The sequence below is a fragment of the Parasteatoda tepidariorum genome, chromosome 9 (assembly GCF_043381705.1).
Source record: "Parasteatoda tepidariorum isolate YZ-2023 chromosome 9, CAS_Ptep_4.0, whole genome shotgun sequence".
NCBI lineage: Eukaryota > Metazoa > Arthropoda > Arachnida > Araneae > Theridiidae > Parasteatoda > Parasteatoda tepidariorum.
The window spans coordinates 27,440,721-27,465,293 of NC_092212.1; the positions used below are offsets into that span (position 1 = coordinate 27,440,721).

At 32.2% G+C, this 24,573-nt stretch overlaps 1 protein-coding gene across 5 annotated transcripts in view; it reads right to left on the bottom strand.

The window, feature by feature from the left end:
* Positions 1–24,573, bottom strand: part of LOC107451810 (neurogenic locus notch homolog protein 2) — a 148,304-nt gene that overhangs the window by 78,689 nt on the left and 45,042 nt on the right. For all 5 annotated transcript variants that reach the window (XM_071185176.1, XM_071185174.1, XM_071185175.1 and 2 more), the window contains exons 14-19: positions 17,472–17,612; positions 14,387–14,529; positions 11,948–11,997; positions 8,998–9,170; positions 5,342–5,524; positions 2,770–2,910 (exon numbers count right to left, since the gene is read on the bottom strand). In XM_071185176.1, coding sequence (XP_071041277.1) covers positions 2,770–2,910; positions 5,342–5,524; positions 8,998–9,170; positions 11,948–11,997; positions 14,387–14,529; positions 17,472–17,612 — 831 coding nt within the window. The remainder of the gene's footprint in view (positions 1–2,769; positions 2,911–5,341; positions 5,525–8,997; positions 9,171–11,947; positions 11,998–14,386; positions 14,530–17,471; positions 17,613–24,573) is intronic.

The following is a 24,573-nucleotide window of genomic DNA, read 5'->3' on the forward strand; positions in this document are numbered from 1 at the left end:
CAGTTTCACAGATGTTTATAATGAAGCGCTTTCGAAGAAGGACAACGTGATTTCAACGTTCAGAAATATTTTGAGCAATGTATTGAGTCATGAAATAAGTTTGTGTAATATCCTGTTTTGATGCTCAGAATTAGCAAACCACGTCATGCGATTTAATGTCGTAGAACTTTTTCTTTAGTGTATTTTTCTTTAATTTTATTTTAGTTATTTATTTATTTATTGAAAGCTGAGATTCATTCCAACAAGCACCCAGTAAACGGAATAATCACAATTCGACAACATACTTTCAAAATGTATATGGAAATTTTGAAAAAAGTGCGCGTTTATGACAACGCCTCCTATAACTGAAAGCCTCCACACGGTTTATTATACGTAGTCCGATTAGACCACTGTGAAAGATATCCACTTTCCGAACGAATCATTTAATACAGAATATAGTTAAAATAAGAAAGTGGTAGCAAATATATGACTAAAAATTTGTTTTATTTATGAATATAATTGGTTTAGTTTATTCACTTGTCAACCACTACTGATTCAATTCTCAAATATATATGATAAATTTCTCTCAATTACTTTTATAAAAAATTTTGGGTTCATGCGCCCAACTGGTTACTTTTTAAACAGTCTGCGCAGACTACTTATAAAAGACCGATTGGAGGCTTTTTGATGTAGGAGGTGATGGCTCAGGGGATAGAGTGCTCCCCACCTCTTAATGATCCAGATCCGAATCCCTGCTATAGCTGGTAAATTGAAATTGCGCTCTCGGCTACCGAACATAGTGCTGACGTATAATATTGACAGTGGTAGACGAATCATGGGCTAGAATCCTTTAACTATCGGACTAACCGAGGGAATTTTGGTTGTTTTTCTCTTTATGTCACTCAAATGATGGTTAGTTACATCAAAACGGACTTGACGAAAGCTAGCTTGGTTCAATACTTTATTCATGAGTTCACTTGTCTTCAGGATCGGGTTCAAAATTACAAAGCTATGAATTTGAACATTGATTGTCGTTTTCCAAAAACCGGGTCGGCTGTTCAACGCATGTTATTAGACAAATGAAAAATTAAACCATCGAAGCTATTCTCCCTATACCCCACTCCATGCATACTGTATACTTAATAACTCACCAAAAAAATTTATACCTTAAAAATATATGTGTTCCCAAACAAAATTAGAATTTGCTTAAATTTTTAAACTTCCTGCTGATAAATTTTTAACACTAGGAAGGTTTTTCCTATGATAAAACACAATAAAAGTATTCCGGAATTATTAAAATATCATGAAAAATTCTTTGAATATAAACAATAATTTGAATTGTATTTTTATTAATTGATTGATGAGAAATTAGCAAATTTAATGAATTGATTGGCTGGTTAATTATATTTCACTTTAATTCGGTTGTAAACATGATGATTATTCATAGTTTTATTTTTACTTTTAATAATATAAAAAAAAAAAATTTTTTTTTACATTTTATTATTTCCTTTTTGGAGATAAGTGACGAATGAAATTAGAAATTTATCGCATTCATCATTCATTGTAATCAATTTTGAAATGTATCTGCAGATTTAACTTATAAGCACTTCAGATTATTCGAAAAGAGTCCATTTTTAAAGCTTTATTAAATTAATTAGAGTTTATTAATTTAGTTTAGCTTTATTATTTAATCAAACGCTAGATAAAAAGAAAGACTCGACTAAGGATAAATCAATAATGATAAGACATAACTCCTAAATTGATATGCTTAGTTCTTCGTACAGTGCTCTAATTTTGGATAACTCTGATAAATAAGCTTCATTTTCGTTTTTTGTTGGCACCATTTAATTGCAACAAATAGCGCCAAATTTCGATCTTTTAGAAATTTGGGGCTCAATTATTTACCCACCATTTGTCACCGGTATTTGCATTTTGCACTTCACTTTTTTTTAAAAAAAGATAAAGAGTGTTCACTTATTTATTCTCCTCTCCACATTTATTTTACAAAATACAACATATGTTCGTATACAACATTATACAGTACATCATTTGAATGCGATTTAAAAAAACAAAAACTGAAAAAGTAACAACCAATAGAAAATACTTATGATGTTTAACCCTTTGATGCATATGAGATACCGCTATCTTTTTTATATGTTTTTATATGTTTTTTATATTATAATTAAAAAAAAAAAATTATTTTTTTATTTATAAAAATCAGTCTAATAGTTACTTAAAAAAATCGATTAGATTATCGGAATTATATTTGTAAAAAAATAATAAATCCGAAAAAAGTAGTTTAAAAATGTCTTTTTTTTTCATTCGTATTCACAAATTTATCAATAATTGATTTTGTAAATTATAGAAATTTCACTAATGAATAACTATTTCTTTTATGTTTTAAATAACTTCAAATAAGCGCAAATCCGAAAAATTATTGTTTGAAAATAAGCCGTGATTGGGAGAGTTTACTTTTAACGCAGAAAAGGGCACCGGTGTGTCGTGCTGTATTTCATAACCATAAATTATTAAAATGTTTAATATGATAAGTCTTCACTTGTTTTGACTTAAATTGTTAAAGTTGACCTAAATAATTAAATAAAATCTAATTTAATATCAAATAACAAAAAAAACATGATAAATATATGGGTTAATTGAAAATTCTACATCAAATGGCTAAACACATCTTACGACCTTTTATGATTAAGGCAGTTTAAACGCCGTGTTCTTTCTGAAAGAAATGGATACATAAATAAAAATTAGCACTTGAGCCATTGAATAAAAACTCACCAACACAGCCATTAACTTTCGGGTCGGATGTCTTATCCTTTATCCTGTAGCCAGGCGTGCAAGAGCAACTATAACTACCAATGAGATTCTCGCAAGTGGTATGTTTAGGACAAATTCCGTCCATCAGGCATTCGTTTACATCTAAACACATACGATTATAAAAAACTTAGTCCAATTTTTGAAACAGTTATATTTTGTACAGTACAAATGAAAAGAAAAACTTTTTACCAACAATATTTCACTAACAATTAACAAGTATTTTCTTCTTCTTTCAGGGCACTACAGCCTTTTACAGGCCAAAACCGTTCTAAGTATTCTTTGCCATCTGGTTCTATCCGCAGTAAGGCTTTTCCAGTTCCCCTTATTTACTATATGAAAGTCCTTCTCCTCCGTGACAAGACAACTACTTGGTGGTCTTCTTCGTTTTCTTTTTCCCATGGGATTAGTAAAAGTGAACTTTTTTACTGAACCAACATTGTCAGATCGAAAATTATATGTCCAACCTATCGTAATCTATTGCTTTTATGACTGTAACAATATCAGATTACTACAGGTTTTCGGTAAATTTCAAAGTAAAACAGGAGTCTTCAGCTATTATTCTCATGGACAGCACCAAATATTTTTCTTAAGATTTTCCGCTAAAAGGTCAATAATTAACTTTCATGCAACATGGTTATTGTTCAGCATTCCCTCCCATAAAGCAGAATAGGTCGAATTAGTGCTTCATAGATGATAGTTTTTATTTTTAAACTTCGAAACCTGGTCGACGGTTGACACGGTCGACGGTTCATTTAAGAGTCGTAAATAAATGATGTTTTAAAAAGTAAGAAAATAAAATTTTTACAAATGATAAACAAGTGATATTTTAAAAATTGTGAACAATTGATATTTTACAAATAATAAACTAAGCAAAAGGTAGCAGTACGCAGTAAAAATAAGCAGTAAGTGTTTAGTGTTAGCATAAGTGTTACAGTTAGCAGCAAGTATTTAAAAAATAATTGTATACTTATGCAAAATTTTAACGCATTTATGTAATTTTTATTTATTTAAAGGAGTTAGGGAAATGTAATGATTAGTTCAGAGATAACATTTATACACCAAACTGATCTTCTGTATTTTATCTAGATAGGTACTGTACAATAACACAAAGAAATATCATAATTCCTGCATAGAAATAGAAGTGTTATTTTAGTAAAAAAAAATCATGAACAATTTTAAAATGTGGCTTATCATTATATTTACCCATGCCCTTCATTTATAAAGTACTATATTTATTCTGTGGGATTATGAAATCATCAAATGTTTTCGGGGAGGTAGGTCGATTAAGAATTGCGTAGCAATCTGTGTCAGGATACGACATCTTATGGTTCCCTCCCCATTATGAACTGGCTGTTCGTGTTCATTTAAAACGGCAGTATAGTTCATCTTAATTAGAATTTAGTGTTTTACGTTTTTTAGCTATTATTGCATAAAATTGCAATCAAATAGGCCCATAAATAGGAATTTTATCGTAATTTAAAGATCTGGTGACTAACTTGTCAACTTGTCTTCAATTTGTTTACCACATTATTACACATTACAATAGATTATTTATGCGTTTTTTCAAATGCAGATTCCGACAGTAATACCAGAAAATATAAAACTAACATAAAATTGTGGTAATTTCCTAGCCTTCAACAACTGCGGAATTTGAAAAATAATTTTCATTTTTTAGTGGTTTCTAAGGCAAATTATTCAATATCTAAACATTGCAATAAATTGGAATAAAAAGAATTATGTCCATCTTTACATATAAATAATTTAAACAGATATGTAAGAGATAAATTGCCAAATTTTTTATACTATCAAGTTTAGATAGAAGGAAATTTTATTTAAATTCTACTTGTTTTAAAAATTTCTACCTTAGGTCTGTACCACGGTGAAACATATTTTTCAAAAACCTCAAAAGTTTTATTTTATTTTATAACCAGTGATAAACTGCGGATCAAAATCTAAGTTTACGACTATCAATGTTCACGTCGTAGTCTTGTAATTTTGAGCCCAACCCAGAAGAACGAGGGATTTCCAGAATCAAGCACTATGAGAAATTAGCCTTCATTGAGAACTTTTTGATGGAACCCCCTCACATTTGCGTTGCATGGAGAGAAAAAACCACGAAAGCTTTCCAAGGTTAGCCCGATGGCAAGAGGATTCTAACCCAAAATCCATCTACCAATCGGGGCGAGCCGGGAACAGAATTCGTATCAACCAGACACCACTTGGGTTCGACTTTAAGTCACCTCATTTGGAGGCGAACACTCGATCTCCTAAGCATCCACGACTCAACATCAAACTTTGGAAGAAATGGATAATTCAGATAAATACTATAATAAATGTGCACGAACAGCCAGTTCATAATAGAGAATCAATTCTTTCGGGACACCATGGTGGGTTTCTAGGCAATTTTCAATTCTCATAATGTGCTTACCTTTCCACCAAATACTAATTATGAAATCAAATAAGCCTTGTATAATATCATAATAAAATAGCGGGGCATTAGCTCTCTAATATATTATTTTTTATGATGACTTACCATTGCACGTTTCAATAAAAGAGTTGGAATCTGCGAATGGAAAGACCTTGGTTCTCATCTCATAACCAGCACCACATGTGCAGTTGAAAGATTTGTTGGAGTCTGAGCTGGTACACACTGTTTCTGATCCACAAATCTGTTCCTTGAAGTCCATATCACATGGGTCTGATTTTCTAATCGATACTAGTTAGCACAAAAAAATATTTTTAAAACTACCAATAAAATATTTAAAATTTAGTTTTTGAAGAACTTTAACTTACAAAGAAATCTCAATTGTAAATTTACAATTTAAAGTACACAATACATAGCAATATAAATGGAATATCAGAAATTTTGATGTAGAATTCCTTCAGAATTTCATTATTTTTTAATACTAGGATATTCAAAATCCAAGATAATTAGCTAATTTGTTTCAAATTAATTTTAAAACATGAGTGGTATAGAATCTAGTGCAAAGAGCAGTAAATGTTTATGTTTATTACCTTACTAAGGAGGGAGCACAACTGCGAAAAATTTTTAAAATCGGATCACTAGTTCCTGCTTATAATTGTAAAATCAATTGTTTAATAGCTACAAGTACAAAGAAGTTTATCTAGAAAGTGCTTAAAAAAACGTCAGCTATGCACTAAATCGGAAAAAAGTCTCTAAAGTTGTTTATGCAACAACAAAAAATGGAAAGCAGTAGCACTGTAGAGAAAAAAAACTAGAAAATACTGCTGCTTATATATATGTTTCCGCATATAACCCGTTCCCGCAGTGGACACCTTAACCCGTTAACGGGCCCTTTATTTCTAGTAAAGGTAAATTAAAGTATTTTTGGAATTGAAATTGTTTTAAGAACAGTAATTGATATATAAAAAAAAACTCATTTAGTTTATAAAAATGCCATTTTTTTGGTGGTAAATATATTTAACATGACCTATTAGGAACTTACTGACTTTTATTTTTCTTTATTTATAAAATAAATTCCTTAAATGCTACACACTCCAAAAGGAATTATGTATTTATAACTCTTATACGTTTTTTAAAAGTGACAAATGGTTACCAATTTTATTCAAACTCACTTCAAGAAAGCTGAAGTTATTGAAAAATGGAAACCTAAATTAAAAGTGGTAAAACATGGTGGTAAGTATACTTACCACGGCTTCAAAAGGGTTAACATAATAAAAACTAAGTTTTTCCGGCCTGTCTTAGGTGTTCTGCCTACCGAGCATATTCTTGATTGCCTCACAAAATATAATTTTTAAGAGCACCCACTCATGATTATTGATTTCCTGACATTGTAAACATCATGGGCTTAGAATAGCTTGGTTAAACATGGAGCTTAACAACAACAGAATAAAAAGTATTTTAATTTATTCGCAACTTGATTAGCAATTTAAAAAAAGCTTTTTTTTAGATGAAAAATGATTTGAAAAATATTTCAAATCAATAATACATTAACATGAATTTCTCTTTTACAGAAAATAGCTACTAATGTGGCTCATTCATAATTAAATTTAAAAAGAATGTATTTTGCTTCAAGTTTAATTATAAAATACTTTAGCACAGGAAACTGAAATTTAAAATTTTAAAAAAAAATTATTATAAATATTTTGTAACTTAGGAAATTTTTAATTAAATGCACTCAAATACATGGTATTTCTAAATTGGTTATGAAATTTTCAAAAGTAATTTAGTTTTTGTAAATATTAATTTTCATTTACCAAAGTGTAGAAGAAAAGTGCCAATTATGCGATAACACTCTAATATGCTATTTGTAGGCAAAAAAAAGATGATAATCTCAACAAAAAAAACTATCGAAAGCTCATATGAAGTATGTCAAAAGATTACAGATTGAAAACAGATGTCTTCTATTTGCTGTAAGGCGAGCATGATATTGTTGGTCAAATACAATATTTCCTCCGTCTCGAATTAGTTTCTAAGTTTAGATCGAAAATTGTGTCCCAAATTAGTTTGTAAATTTCAAATAGGTGGAGTCATAAATAACTATCAATGCAGTTTAGTAGATCGACACCGGTAAAATTACACTATTAACCTTTTCGGGACGGGCGAGTCAAAAAGGTATTCGTACGGAATCAGAATCAGGGTAGTGAAAAATAAATAAAAAAAATAAAAAGCGGTAGCTTAAGTTTGGGGACAGCTAATTTGACAGACTTATTTTTGCTTTCACTTTAAATCTAACACATTCAATCCCTTTGTGTTAAAAGTGTTACTATACAATTTTTAAATCGAACTAAGGAGTGATGAATTAAATAAAGCAAACTATCATTACCCCGCCCACAAGTTAGCTGCTATAAAAAAAATTTGGCTATCAGTTTTATCTTTTCTTACCCCGATTATCGACACCCTTACAATGCATATATGACTCGATGAGGTTAATAAATTCACTAGCTGGAAGATAATTTTACGCGATTACTGGTGAAAGAGTCCTTACAAAATGATGCCAGCGTGCCACTCCTGGAATTTTGAAACAAATTTAGTATTGATTTAAGGAGACAATGCTTAATAAGTACATGATGTTAATTGATAGCATAGCACTCTGAAAAATGCTAAAATAAAATCATGAAATCCTCAATAGCAATAATCAGTGCAAAAGTATTCAAATGTATCAACTAATTTGGGACAGAAAGAGCATTATAAGTTCATCATATTGTGTTAATCCTATTAGTTCATTATTATTTTTATTTAAAGGTAAATGAATTCTTTTCTGTGTTTCATATATTCTTTTTGTCATGAAATTGTCTACAAATAGTCATGATCCAAGATTATAACAGAGTTTACGTATTTAATTAGTTTTTTGTAATACCTTTGTACTCACCCATATTATACCATATTTTGCAGAAAAAAATTGCAATGCTTTTGAGTATGGTAAATTTTACCGGTTCCTTAAGATTTACATCGGTCACATGTTCTACATTAAATATAAATCCAAGGAACATCATAAAACCATCTTCTTAAAAAAATTGGCAAATATTACTCCTATACTTTTAGACTTCATATTTAACAAGGATTCTAAATATATATACACACAGAGATGCCAACTTGCTCCGGACAGCAAATATATATTTTAAAGTGGTAGTTTATCAATTGTAATCCTTGGTTTAATAAATTCAATTTAGTAGATTTTTATCCACCACTATTTCTAAATAATTATTAGATTTATATAATTCACCACTTTTTTAGTACTAATGTCATGCTATACCTCTTTTAAAAAAAAAAGCAAAAATAGTCAAATATATGCAAAATTTACTTTGTAGTTATTTACCGTTTTTGTAATTATTTTATCTTGTCCGGAGCAGTTGGCATCTCTGTAAACATTAATCATACCCTCCAACTGCTACGGAATTTCCGTAGTTTCAGAAATCTTCTTTTCAGACGGTAGCAAAATTAATGTCTTAATATTTAAAAAAAATTAATTTTAGCGTAACTTGTCCACTATTACTTATAAAAGTGCAAGCCATATGGCTAGATTCTTAAGTTCTGATAAAAGTTTTATGAGAGATCCATTTGCTTTAAAAATTTCTACTCTGGTTCGCTACCACTAGAAAGAATTATTTTCAAAATCTTCATAAGTTGGAGGGTATGCATTATAAAGGGTTGTTTTTTCAGAATACCATGTATATTAGCATAAAAAGTTAATGCATATTACTCACGATCGCTTTTTAGTCGATCTTTTTTTGAAATTAAAGATGGAGGAATAAGGCATTTATCGACTGAATTTTCTCCCGATACGCAGAAATCAGGTAACCTAATTCGTTTCAAATCTTCTTCTGTGATTGATATAAATTGCAGTTCTATTTTACAGAGATAAGAATTCCCATTTTTCCTGAAAAAGAATGATATAATTGATTTTACAATATACTGGACAATATCATTGATACTTTCCCTTATTATTATTCTTTCAAACTGATTTGCATTCAGTAACAGGATTGATTCGAATATCCACAGATCAGTTAATTCGAATCTTTGGATTTCAATCCGTAAGTAATTCGAATAAACTAATTCAAATCAGCAGGTTATTCTAATCAATAGAAGTGTTTCGAGTCACCTGCTATAAATAAAATGGTTTTAAAGTCAATTTTTCCCCCTCCTCCGTCTTACTTACCCTGATCAGTGAAAGCGATAAAACCAGTAAAGATGATTTGAAAATATTGATTACGCATGTTTTTTTATACTTAATTTTTTTTTTAATTTTTTTTTTATAAATCTCTTTCACAAAATTGCTTAGAAATGTTTTCAACGCTTTCGTTACGGCAGTCCGCTCGGCTGAAGCGACGCTACTCAACGAAGCACCACACCACGAAGTATCCCATTAGCTGATGTTCGGATTTTTTTATTTAATTATAAAATAACAATATATTTGGAGATTTTTCAAGTACTATAAAAAAACTTTAACAAAACATATCAAGCGCATTTAGAACATACTTTTAGTGGTATAAATCCAATATAGGTAAATGAGATATTAGTCAGTAGCAGTTTGAAGTAGATTATGCCGGTTATCGAACGGGTATCCGAGTGTATATCCCAGGCTAAATACGGTTCTCATACACACACAACATTACGTGGATGCCGGTCAAATATGCCGCTTGTTCACATAGCTCATCATCAATTACGGCTCAATACAGCATTCATTCATACAGAGTATCGTGCGGATGCTGTTTAAATACGGCCACAGTTACATTATTTTTTATTATTTACCATATATTACTCTAACCTACCAAATAACTTAACATATCCCAGTGTTTTGCATATTTTCATACTATTTTTTTATTTTAATACTGCTTACCAGTAGTTATTATATCATCTCCCCAATCTTAACTGCTAAATCAATACACTGCTATTTGCTTTTATTTTTATTATTTTTATATTATCTACTTTTATATTAGTAGAAAAATACTTCTTTCAATTTTTCAACATCACTATACATATCTTACGTGGATTCGATATTCTCTTTTTTATCTACATAGAATCTAGATTATTACTAATATAATTATTACTTCAATACCCTAAAATATCTTTTAAATAATATTCCCTAATTTAACTCTTCATATTCTCTTGAAAAATATACTCTTAATATGTATTTTTATTTCTATCCACCTCTCTTGAAAACCTATCACTAAATTGTCTTGGTGGCGGCATCTATCGTAGACTTTTAATGAATGTTTTCATCCTTCTAAAATTAGAAGAAATCAAGCTAATCTTTCTCTATATAGATTTAAATTTTCAATCTAAATCATTATTTAAATATAATCTCAACTTCAACTAAGTAATTTTTAATTTTTCATTCCTCTAGCACAAATTTTCTTTCTTTAATTCCCCTTCTCATCAAAATGTTCCTATAGCTCTTCAAATGCTGCTGACATAACTTACTTATTTAAATCTTTAATTTAATTTAAATCTAATATATTTTATTTGTATCTATTTGAATCCATTTGTATTTTTTGTTTTGGTTATTATTATTTGTTTTTTTTCTCTTTTTATTATTTGTTTTTTTTTTCCTTTTTTTTTAATTTTTCTTTTCTTTATTCTTTATTGTGTCCTTTCTCTTGAAAACATCCTTTTTTACACTTTTAAATAAATTATGGAGATTATTATGGAGATACATTATGCAGATACCAGTTCGACTACCTTCACTTAACCTTTTTAAAAAAAAAATTTCTCAATTTGTCTAATCAACATTTCCAGCTACTTTCTCCCTCTCAATCAATATATCGTAAGTACGAGCCTTGCTGCTCAGGAACTCCGTTGCTTAAAAGGACACCCTTCACCCTTAGTTGAATACGACTCTCGTACACACAAGTCATCCCGTGGATGCTGGCTAAATAACGTGCTTGTACGCACAAGGCATTTCGTGGATCCGGCTAAATAAGGTGCTTGTACACACAAAGCATTCCGTGAATGCTGGCTAAATAAGGTGCTTGTACACACAAGTCATCCCGTGGATGCTGGCTAAATAAGGTGCTTGTACACACAAGGCATTCCGTGGATGTTAGTTAAATAACGTGCTTGTACACACAAGGCATTTCGTGGATGCTGGCTAAATAAGGTGCTTGTACACACAAGGCATTCCGTGAATGCTGGCTAAATAAGGTGTTTGTACACACAAGTCATCCCGCGGATGCTGGCTAAATAAGGTGCTTGTACACACAAGGCATTCCGTGGATGTTAGTTAAATACGACTCTCGTGCACACAGGTCATCGCGTGGATGCTGGCTAAATACGGTGCTCGTAACGAAAGGGTTCAAAATCTCATACATGGATATTTGTATTTAAAAACAAAATTGTATCAAATATCAAAATAGTAGTTTATTTATTTATTTATTATTATTATTTCATTATTTATTTATTATTAATTTTTTTTTCTTGAGGGAGGTGTTTGATACAAAGTACTAGCGTATTTTAAAGAAAAGAAAATAATAATATTAATAAGTACACTCAGAGATTTCCTCAATATATGTAAAAGCTGTTAAAAGTTTGAATATTCCATTTAAAATAATATGCTTTCATTAATTTCTTTCATATTTTTTTTTTCATTTACTGCATAAGACATTCCAAGCATCTTTTATCGTTTCAATTTTTAAATCATTCATAAAACTTACTTACCTGCAATTTAGAACGTTAAGTTGAATAAGTTCTGGAAATATCTTTGAGAACTACCAAAAAAAGAAGAAACAATATTTAAAGAAGGAAACTTTTGCTTCAACAAAAAGAACAGCTTATTCGTAAATAAAATGAATTTTAATTGTAATAAAAAAGAACCCTATTGACAGAGTAAAAAAAAAATATTTTTCAATTAGACATATCTTTAAGAAGACAAAAGTAACCATTAGAATAAATTAGCCGTTAAAAATCTTTGTTTACATTTGTGATAAAACAGTTGTGATTCGTTAAAATTAAAAGATGTGCTTAGATAAGGAAATTATCTTAAGAAAACATTATTTAAAATGAAACATGGTTAGAAATAAATATAGTAGCACAATTTACAGATTGGATTAATCAGGATGGTCACAATCAAGAACTGTTTTAAAAGCTGTAGAAAAAAATGGGAAAATCAAATTTTTTTCATTAATTCTTATCTTCCAAACTATATTTGATATGTTTTTTAAATTAATACCAACCATACAATATATATTTCTGTTTCTTTAATTATCTACAGAAACATATTCGTTTATTGCAAGGAATGTATTTACATAATAATACTGGCCAACTAATTTCTTAAGACTTGAATGTACAGTTCGCCAAAAAAAAAAACGGGCCACCCCGAATAACTTTTGATCTAATGATGGGTACTTCACTCAATCTTAATGACTCGCGGAGGAGACTTCAAATATGCTAATTCATAAGTGCAGACGTAATTTTCAGTTACGAAATAGGACACAAAAACGTTCTTTCTCTGAACAAACCTACCTTTTTTTCGACGGATTCAGATTTCTGACCTCCAAAATATAAGGGGTAGCTGCAATCTGGAAAATACAGTCCCGATAGTTTGGTCAGGAGGATGATCCAAAATTTGAACCCCTTAATATTAATTTTACTTTTTGCTTATTTCCCCATATCTCGAGAACATTTTAAGCGAATTGAAAAATTTATGCAGGCAATTATAAAATTCGTTTATTGAAAGATAGTTCCATGTATAACATAAATTTTAATAAATATTTATTATTTGTTATTATTTTACTTAACAGCAGTCAAAAGAATTTTGAAAAGTAACTTTTACAATTTTTTACATCATTTTAAAGTATGTAATTTTACATGGCAAAATACAAAATTTGAGCGAAATTGGTTGAATAGTTCCTGAAAAATAGAATTTTAAATGTACGACTTTTTTAAGATAATCACCAACTGTTCAAAACTGTTTTTTTTTTTTTTTTGTCTGAGCAACTTCTGCCTAAGGACATTTGTCTCTTATGGGCGTCCGCTATTAATCAAAATCACAAAATTATGCTATTTTCCCTGACGTTTTTTTTCAGTTGCCGAACTTAATCCCCACCATTTCGCTTTTTGTATTTTCAAGAACTTTTAAAATTTACACCGCACAATTGCTCACTGATGACGCAAAGCAATGCTAAAAAATGAAACTTCGTAGTTCAATTAATCACCTTTCTGTACCAACTATCATTTTATTTTGTTATTTAACCTCTTTCTTCTGTGTTATTTTACGGGTTGAGTTGTTTTCAGAATCAAAATTTCTATTAAATGTTTTCTTATGATAAGAATTTTATCGTAAATGGAAAAATATTTATTTAGTATGAAAAATATATACTCCCTTTGTCCCTAAATAGTTACAGCTTTTGAATATTTTTGTTCTGAATATTCATACGAATGATTTTGTGTGAACATTTTTCAGAAGTTTCAGGGTGCTATGCTATAAATCTATCTTTACTTGCCAATTATTCCCTCATTAAATCATTACCAGGGATGCCAACTTGCTCCGCTTTGTAAAATAGTATTTTCTAGTGGTGGCGAAATTTAAGTTACCTTCAGTTTCGTATTTTTCCTTTTAAGTAATTTTTTCACCACTAAATATCACAAATTATAAGTATCATATAAAATGCAACGTTTAAAACATCCATTTACTAGTTACTCTATCAAAAAGTAGGCGTAGCCATCATTCTTTCACGCATTTTACTGTATAATTTGCTACCACTTTGAAAAAACTATTCCAGAAAGCGGAGCAGTTGGCATCCCACCATTACTATAAATTAGTTTCAAATGTCCAGGACTCGCATGTTCTTAAACCACGTCCCATTTTGTAAGTACTCTACACCAGTATTTGATTAAAACTATCTTCTAAATAAAGAATTGTACATTCATTAGCAGTTTAATTTTAATGGCGTCGATCTACTAAAGTGTATCGGTAGTTAATTATGATTCCAACTGCTTGAAATGTAGCATCAAATTTGGGACACAATTAGCAATTTATTTTGGACCGAAGGAGAATAATCTTTCTTGCAACAACAAAAAAATGCTGCACGAATGAATTATATGATTTAGATTTTAATAATTTCATTATAATATTATCTATGAGGAAAACATAATTACAGCTTCCTCAGCATCATATTGTATTTGAAAGTAATCCACTGAGTAATCAGTATCCAAAGACCTTCCCCTTTTCACTTGTCTGGTGTGTCCAATTCTATATGATTCTAAATCAAGTGGAATCGTTATCAAATATGAAACATCAGCTGAAAAGAGAAACGTTTAAATGCTATCAGTCAACAATATTTACTCAAACTCCTTCCCTTTTTTAGAGTAATTATTTTGAAAATCAGACAAAAATCCGAAATTTTGATAGTTGTATTTTTTGATCGGCTCATTTATTTTTTTATTGAAGTAGATTATGAAAAATGAATACTCTGCAAAATTAGGCTCCTGAAAAAAAAATTTCCTTCCACTGTAGAACATTTCAAATAACTCACAAATCACAAGTATGGATGATGTTTCCAACATAAATATAAACAACAACAATCTCGAGCTCTTCAGTTGCTCTACTTTTTGTTAGAACAGCTTACGTAAGGCCGCAAATAAAAAAAACCCAGTCAAATGGCAGGCCGCAACTTCATCAAAATTTAATATAGCACTCTTTTATGTTTTAAGGAACATTAAATATTACTGTCAGACTTTTATCAAGTTGTACAAAACAAAAGTATTGACTTACAAAGAAAAATAAGAAGTAAGTTTTTACCTGAGAACTAAATTTTTTTACCCCGTTGGTGTGTTAAATTTCACGGAAACAAAGAAATTTCGTTTTTTTTTTTTTTCCAAAAAATGACAGCTAATATTAGTTCACGGACCACAAAAAAAGGCTTCACGGGCCGGATGTGGCCTTCGGGCCGTGTGTTAGAACGTATTCAGCTGTACCACTGTGTTAGAACGTATACAGCTGCTTACTACAGCTCATTCTGTGAGGCGATATTTCTAAACAAATAATTTTATTTTTAATTAAAGAAATAAATTACGTAGTTTCTAAGCTCATATTTGCTGTATTTCATAAAATATTAATGATATTAAGCAACTCTGGAGAGATTGAAGTGAAAATTTGTTTCAGTTATTTATAAACGCATTTTTAAGAAAGGTAACATAATTTCTAGAAGTCGTGATTAAGCCACTTTTTACTTATTTATTACAGTTAATTCTTGCTGCACCATCATGTCCAAGCAGTGAAATTAAGTTCATTTTTTAATTTATCATTTGGAGTTTAAATTTAGAAGTTGGCTGCTGACAAGGTAGGGAGTGTTTATAACGATTCTGTTTTTCGAAAAACACACTCTGATCACGCTGAGAGTCAAATACCGTGGAAATGTACCTGAAAGACTAACCCGGAAATATACGTGGTAAAGAGCTTTACGGAATGTCAGATTTTTTGTTTNAATCACAATTAATAAACTACCACTTGAAAATATTTATTCGCTGTCCGGAGCAAGTTGACAACTCTGTGTATATAAATAAAACTATTTTTGTGTGTTCTATATTGCATTAATTTCTTCAAACCATTTTAGTAACCATAATAATATAAAAATATTAAAAATTTACTCGAATTATGTGTTTCCAATAATCTTGGCTTCGCCGGTCATCGGTGACCCCAGTGGCGCTACTAACAAACTCAGTACCGGTGACCGCTATGGCATTCAACGTGTTAAACACAAATAATAAATCAGGTAACAAATACACGTAAACAAGAAATACTACTTAAGATAGTCTCAAAACACAATGATCGTCAAAACACAACACATCAAAACGTTGTGAGCCAAACTGTGGCTTTAAAATACACCGGAAACAGTAATCCGGTGTATGAGCAGTAAAGAACTTGCTTTGCACCCTAGTATAGAAAACACTATCTGTCTGCGCATGCGTTTAGTGAGACGGTATACAATAAAATAGTATTATGCTTTTATTGGTATTAAAGGCTTAGCCTGCAAACTTTAAGTTGTTGAAACTAGCTTGGTTTTAATTTAACACGTTGAATGCCACGGTAAATAACTACAAACTAAATTTGCTAATATAGACAGATTTTACTAATTTATGAAAGGTTTAGCATGACACATAAATTTTAAAAAGTGTCGAATTATATATATCTACGAATTGTTTAAAAATAGTGGTGGATAAAAATCTACTAAATTGAATTTATTAAACCGAGAATCACAATAGTTAAGTAAATTTTGAATAAATTTTCTGCAATTCCATGAAACAGAGTAAATTTTACAGTTCTATATCATGTTATACGCTGTCAGCCAGCTGTTTTTCGCGGCCTATGTGAAAGGTCAGAGTCAGCAAGCGGTGGCAGACGGAACCTAAATGTAATTTCCGTGTCAGCCACCGCGGCCTAAATGTAATTTCAGTGTCAGCCACTGGTGGTTGACGTGACCTAAATGGAAAGTCCAGTGTCAGCCACCGATGGCTGACGCGGCGCTCAACGTGTTAAGGAGGGAAACAGTGAATGCTTAGTAAGCAAACGTAGTTGATTGATAGCATAGCACCCTGAAATCTCGGAATTTTGAAATAAAATCATCTGTATCAATAATCAGTACAAAATTATTCAAATATTGCAACTGATTTGCGGCAGAGGTAGTAACTACTTTTCGTGATTCAACAACAGAACAGATTGCTTTCCATAGGGACTCTGCGAATAAATCAAATTTGTTTCATAATTTGTTGGCTAAGTTGTAGGACTTTTTAATTCGTATATTTTTTTAAAAATCACTTGAACATGTCAATTTTGTCTTGGAGCGAGACAGTTGAAAATCTACTCCAATCAGTTGAAGATCTGCCAAGATACCAGAAAATATTTTATTAAACCAGGAAATATTTTATTAAAAAATAATAGCGTATCATTTAATTATTACCGAGTTCACATAGTATATTAAAAAACAAATACGATGCACAAATATTTTTATATTAAAAATATTTTTGCATTGATATTACGGGTTTAAATGCATTTTGATGTCACAGCCAGCATTCTAGGTCATATTTATGGAGCTTGTGTTTCATTTTCTTGTATTTTAAACAATATATTAAATATTAACTCGTTCCTTAAACGTGCAAAAAAAAATTTTGATCGCATTAACTTTAAATACGAAAACTGAACGTATTTCATTAAAGATTCTTTAGTAGTCAATAAAATGCTTACCAGGCTTATTACAAAATTCTTCATTCTTCGTCTGTTGATATAAGGGAGGACATTTGCATATTATTTCACCATATGCATTAATATCACATGTTGCCCCTAAAGCTGAACACTTTCTTTGATATTCTTCATTGCTGCAAACATCTAAAATTAATAAAACTCTGTTTTGAATAAAGCTTCAACCATAAATGACTATCTCTGCTTTTAAGGACACGGTCAACAAGTTTCTAAAGCCATAGAATGTGGTGTTTGAATGTTATTTCCATATTAATATTTATTATACAGGGCTGATTAATCGGGTAAGAGTAAAATAATTTAGTTAAACCATTTAAATTCTAGATTGTTTTACTGAATGAATAAAATATCTATGCATGTAATCATTTATTAAAATATATATTACCATCCTTTTAGGAAATTTCACTCAACGTGTAAAAAGATGACATTCCTATTCTTCATTATAAACTATTCATCACTATTTACTTTCTTAGGCTAAGAAACAGTTCCATCTGCTGTTAAAAAAATCCCGGTAATCGCCTTTATTTGGTCCTCCAGGTTGGGGGTTGGGCGTGGGGCTAACTACCCCACCCCGGAAAAAAAAACTCAAGTTAAGAAACCTCAACAAAATGCAAAACCCGGCTCACATCCACCCAGACGACTCGGAACGAAAAAGGACTCGAGATTTGGAACATGGAACATTCGCACCTTGTATAAAGCTGGAGCATTAAAGAGCCTGATAGATGTATTTGTTGACTACAGACTTGACATCCTCGCAATCCAAGAAATCAGATGGTTGGGCAATGGAATTATGGATAAAAAGGATTGCAGAATATACTACAGTTGCCAGGACAAAATTCACCAATTCGGTGTAGGTTTTGTCGTGAGCAAAAGACTGAGAAATACTGTCATCGACTTCCAGGCTATTAGCATGAGACTCTGTAAAATCAGGATAAAAGGAAAACATTACAATACCACCTTAATATGTGCTCATGCACCAACTGAGGAAAAAGATGCTTCTGAAAAAGATATCTTCTATGACCTGTTGATGAGAAGCATTAACTCGTGCCCAGCACAAGACATGAAGATCGTTATCGGAGACTTCAACGCTAAAATTGGAAAAGAGCAACACCTTAGATACCACGCGGGTGCTGAAAGCCTGCACTACTACACCAGTGAAAATGGACAGAGACTCTTTGATCTTGCAGTCTCAGAGAATTTGTTTATTTCTAGCACAGCATTCCCACATAAAGAAGTCCACAAGCACACCTGGCGATCCCCAGATGGATCTACACATAATCAAATTGACCATCTACTTGTGGACAAGAGACACCGCAGCAATGTACTTGATGTGAGAAGCTGCAGGGGTGCAAATGTAGATACAGACCATGTACTCGTCGTGTCCAAAGTGAGACTTCGACTCTGTAAAAGTTTTTATCAAAAGAAGGAAAACAAGGACTTTAAACTTGACATTTCTAAACTGAAAAACGACAAAATTCTTAAAGAGTATAACATCAAGCTATCCAACCGACTTTCTGAAGAAAAAGGAAGACCGAACATTGTTTTTAACTGGAATACAATAAAAGACATTGTCTTGAAATCTGCAAGTGATACTATTCCAGAACTGGGGCGTCCTTCCAAAAACGAATGGTTCGATGAAGACTGCCATAAGGCAACTGAGGAAAAAAATAAGGCATATAGACTAATGATACAGAAACATCGCACACGTTTCTTTGAAGAACAATATAAGAACCTGAGAAGAATAGAAAAGAAACTACATAAAGCAAAAAAGAAAGCCTTCTTTGAGAAATCACTGGAAGATCTGGAAGCCATGAATAACCAAAATGAATGTAGGAAGTTTTACAAAAAAGTCAATTATATGCGAAGTGAGTTTAAACCAAGAACTATTACCTGCAGAAACAACGAAGGTGAACTCGTAAGTGAGCCTCAAGAGGTAACCAAAGTTTGGAAGAGTTACTTCCAAGACTTGCTAGTAGGCAAGGATGATATTTCTGTCCCTCGCAACAACCCAGTAGATCTAGCCATACTGAGGGATGTAGATAACCCCCCACCTTCAATCGATGAAGTGATAATGGCTATTAAAAAACTCAGAAACAACAGATCGGCTGGTCCCGATTGTATCCCATCTGAGCTTCTTAAAACCGGCGAACCCCAGTTTATAGATGCTATCCATAAACTCCTAATTGAAATCTGGGACACTGAGAATATACCCATTGAATGGGAAGAAGGTTCCATCTGCCCTATTTTTAAAAAAGGAGACCAACTTGAATGTCGTAACTACAGAGGTATAACACTCCTCAATACGGCATATAAAATCTTCTCCAATATTCTTTTCAAAAGGCTCCAGCCTTTTGCTGATAAAGCGGTCGGAAATTACCAATGTGGATTCAGGCCTCAAAGGTCTACCATTGACCAAATTCATACTCTAAGACAGATCCTTGAAAAAACTAAAGAGTTCAACATCAGGACTTTTCACCTATTTATAGACTTCAAAGCTGCCTACGACAGCATTAAAAGAGATAAATTACTTGAAGCGATGAACGAGTTCGGAATCCCTACAAAACTCGTAAGTCTCACCCATGCCACTATCAACAATGTGAGATGCAGGATTAAAATCCAAAGCCATCTATCTGAACCTTTCATTACTGAAAGAGGCCTGCGTCAGGGAGACTCTCTTGCTTGTCTGCTTTTTAACCTGGCATTGGAGCAATGCATTCGGGATAGCGGATTAAAACCGAGGAGGATCTATTTGGAACAGATCTCTCCAAATCCTCGCTTATGCGGACGACATTGATATCATAGGAAGATCAGAACGGGCTGTTAAAGATGCCTTTCAAGCCCTAGAGGCCTCTGCTATAAATATGGGCCTTTCTATTAACAAAGACAAGACCAAATTCATTGAGTTTTCAAGCTCAACTGTAAACTATAGTGAACCTTTGCAGATAAACGGACATTCCTTTGAAAAGGTTAAAGAATTTAAGTATCTTGGTGCAATTATTAATGACCAAAACAAACTGAAATCTGAAATTGACAATAGAATCAATATGGCCAGCAAATGTTTTTTTGGACTAAAAAGTCAACTAAGATCGAATTTTATTAGCCGAAAAACAAAACTAAAATTATATAAGACACTCATTCTGCCTGTCTTGCTATACGGAAACGAAACCTGGACTTTAAACCTTGACGTCCAACACCCGATAGAAACGTTTGAAAGAAAGATACTTAGAACCATCTTTGGTGCCATACCAGAGGGAGGATGTTGGCGAACACGGTACAACTTTGAACTTTATGGGCTCTATAAACATCCTCAAATTATGCAGATAATCCGAAGCAACCTACTAAGATGGCTCGGCCTTATATGGAGAGGCTCTGAGGATAGCCCTGTAAAAATTGCCACCTTCAAGAACCCTCAGGGGTCCCGCTCTAGAGGTAGACCACCTATTCGATGGCTCAACGACACCGAAAACGACCTCAAAGTCCTAAAACTTAAGAACTGGAGGGGAGTTGCCATGGACAGAGGGAGCTGGAGAAGGCGTGCTGTTGAGGCAGCCAAGGCCTGCAAAGGGCTGTTGCGCTCCTGAAGAAGAAGAATCGCCTTTATTTATGCAGGACTGCCAATAACTACTATGCTTTTTGCGTAATATCTTATAGATTAATAAACATTTAAAAACTAAAGTTTTCAGAGTTTTTGGTAATTTTGCCAACATTTTAAAAGGTTACCTCGAGAGAGCTGAAACAAACTAGCATTTCATAAAAGCAGTTGAATCTTTTACGTGTAGCGGCGTGGAAAATAACCTTAAATCAAATTTTCCAAACCAAGAACTATACATTAAAACATAAACTTGAACCGCAGTGGCTCAGAAGATCGGGCTCGAATCCCAGTGGTAGCTAGTTAATACAAATTCTGCTCCGGATCGCACTAACTGATGCTGACGAAAAATATCCTCAGAGGTAGCAATGCTGATCCAAGAGTTTCCTTGTCATCTCAGATGGGTTCAAAATTATGAAGCTGCGGAGTTGATGACTGATTGCCGTAAACATAGAATCAGGTCGACTGTTCAAAGCCGGTTACAAAATAAAAAGTTAATATAAAACACAAACGTAACTACCTTTAGAAATATTGCCGGGAAGAGCAGAAAATTGGTTGCTCTGAATATTTTAAACTTTTGATAATTCATAAAGAGCACAAAAAGTTAGCTTCTTTATAGAAACAAAAACAAAACTGAAAATTTTATCAGCAAGCATAACTAATTCATTTGTACTGCCGGCACCAGAGATCTAGCTTCCAATAAATTGGACAACTTTTGATACAGTATTATCACTTTAAAAATAATATTTTAAGAATTGTTTTTCTTTTTATATGCCTTCACAAAGCGATTGTGTATGGAAAGTACATACCTGCCAACTCTCCCGCATTTTGCGGGAGATTTTATTTTCGTATTTAAAGTGGTAGTAAATATATACTAATTTTTCTTTTATAAATTTAATTTTTAAATGATTTTGATCACCACTATTCTTACAAAAATTAAGCACATATATTAATATGTGTTACTATCATGGTTGTCATCTTAAGGTTTCTCAAATACAACGTATTTGTTTGCTTAAAATTGAAGTTTTAATTCCATTTTAATACCACTGGGAAAAATGATAATGGAAGGGATTAAAAGTTGGCACGTCTGAAAGTATAATTGGTTTAATCCTAGATGTTTAGATCTTTATATTACAATAACAAAATTATAGGAAAGATGAAAAAATATGATTTAAGTAATCTTTTAGATAATTTTATGACATTTATTTTGTCTTATAGATTTTTATTCTTTGCAGAAATGGGAAGAATTTTACTTTTTTCACATTTGTGATCTAGATCTAGATTATATATTAAGCAAAAATTGATTACATTGAGCAAAACTCGATTACCTTAAGCAAAAAATCGATTACTAGATTACATATTTTAAAGAAAAAATATTTAAAGCTTAATTTTCTGGCGGATAGATAAGACTTAAATCTTCAGTTGCGTCAAAACATGGAAAATATCACGGATTCTATGACTATATAACTGGAAACGGTTCAATGCTTCTGTAGATTTTCTGTGCATATATACTGCTCGAAACAATTAAAGAATATTGAAGTTGTGGGTTTATCTTGAACCAGGACAATTGTTTGAATGATTGATACATTATCCACAGACGTAGTAGGCTCTATGAGATAAAAATGACATCTGTTTGACAGAAAAAAAATGCGTTTTATTGAGCAATTGGGCATAAAAGGAAGAAACACAATTTGTGCATATGATAAAAACAAATTAAAAAAGGGTGTTTATTTATAAAATAGTGTTTTTAATAGAAGGTATGGTTTCCCAGGACAGTCTGCAACGTTGAACACCTTTGAGGCATCGAGTCAATGAGGTTGTTAATGAAGGACTGGTGAAATTCGATCTCCCTCCTCCGGAAGAGCTCTTTCCAGTTCTTGGAGAGATTGAAGAGGTGGTAAGCGTCCAGAATTCGTCTGCCTAGAAAGTATCAAATATGTTCGATTGGGTTCATGCTTGGAGAGCACGCTGGCCAATCCATTCGTATGAATTCTTCCTCCAAACGGGAAGCATTCGCCAAGTTAGCATGACGTGGCCTGCAATTGTCGTCCATTAGCATGAAGTCATCCCCAATTGCTGTAGAGTAAGGGACAACAATAGGTCTCAAGATCTCATCAATATATCGGCGACCGATCAGAGTTCCATTTCGAATGATATGGAGATCGGCGCGCCCATCAATGGAGATATCAGCAAAGACCACCACTCCCCTATCCCCAAATCTTATAGTTTCGTGCACGAACGCATGATTGTTTCTAGTACCACGCTCCCTCCAGATGAAAATGCGTCTATTATCAGGATAAATAGAAAAATGAGAGTCGTCAGAGAAAAGAATATTGAACCATTCATTTCTCCCAGTTCACTCCCTGTCGGCGTGACCGTGCCTTGCTGTTAACGTGCCACACACCATTGGTCGGCGAGCATACAGACCTACAGCGTGAAAATGATTTCGGACAGTTTGTGTCGAAACTGTGGTGCCAGTAGCTGAGTGAAGGTGTTGTTGAAGAAGAGTGCCATTCATATTTCGGTTTCACCGAGCCGTTAGCCGTCTTCATTGGGCGTTGTTGAAGGTCTAAGATTTTGCCCTGATGTTCGGTCTGCATTTCCAGTCTCCAAAAAACGGTTCCTGATCCTGGAAATCACACTTTGTGAAACTTCAATGGCTTCTGCTACTTCGCTTGTGTTTGGCTCCTTTCTAACCGGCCAACAACTCGCCAAGCTTATGATTCTGTTGAATGACTTCTTTGAGACATCGCTCATCGAAACAACGCGCTTAATGAATGTCGGTCATTCTTTTCCGCTTTTGTCTCACATTAAGCTGAAAAGCAAATAAAATTCGCTGTCGCTATAGAGTTGTCTTCAACGTCAAACTCAAAATTTCCATACTGCGAAGTTTGAAAATAAGAAAAGTTCGCGTTTGTGACTATCTTCTTCCATTTTATGCACACAAAAAAAATTGCTCATACCATTTTTTTTTTAATTCGAGACATACAATATCCTTTCATTGTTTTGAGCTGTGTATTTTTATCGAAGAAATAACAAACACTTTATCTAAAAAATGTATTTGGAAAAGATAAAAAAAGAGCGTCACTTATTATCATTTTATCTGTGTTGTTATAATCAAAAATATTAACTGTTAGAAAGTATAGTCTCTTTCATAAAATTTCTGATTGTATAGCCAAAAAAATAAGTTTCTTGTTTAGTTGGGGCAAAGAATTATACTCTTAAATTATGTTATATATACGTATGCCCCCTATCGAAAAAGCTGACACGTCATATTTTTTTGTGAAAAAAAAAACGCCTCAAAGAACTATTTTGGAATTTTTATCTATCATAAATATTGTTCTTATCATTTTAAATATTTGTATTTTTGAAACATATTGCAATGAATGATGTAAGAAATTAAAGAAAAATGCCAGCAGTTCTTTTTTAGTTGCAAGTAATTACAAAATCTAACTTAAGTTTCTGGGGGAAAAAACTAATCCAGTTTTTTGCGTGCGTTTT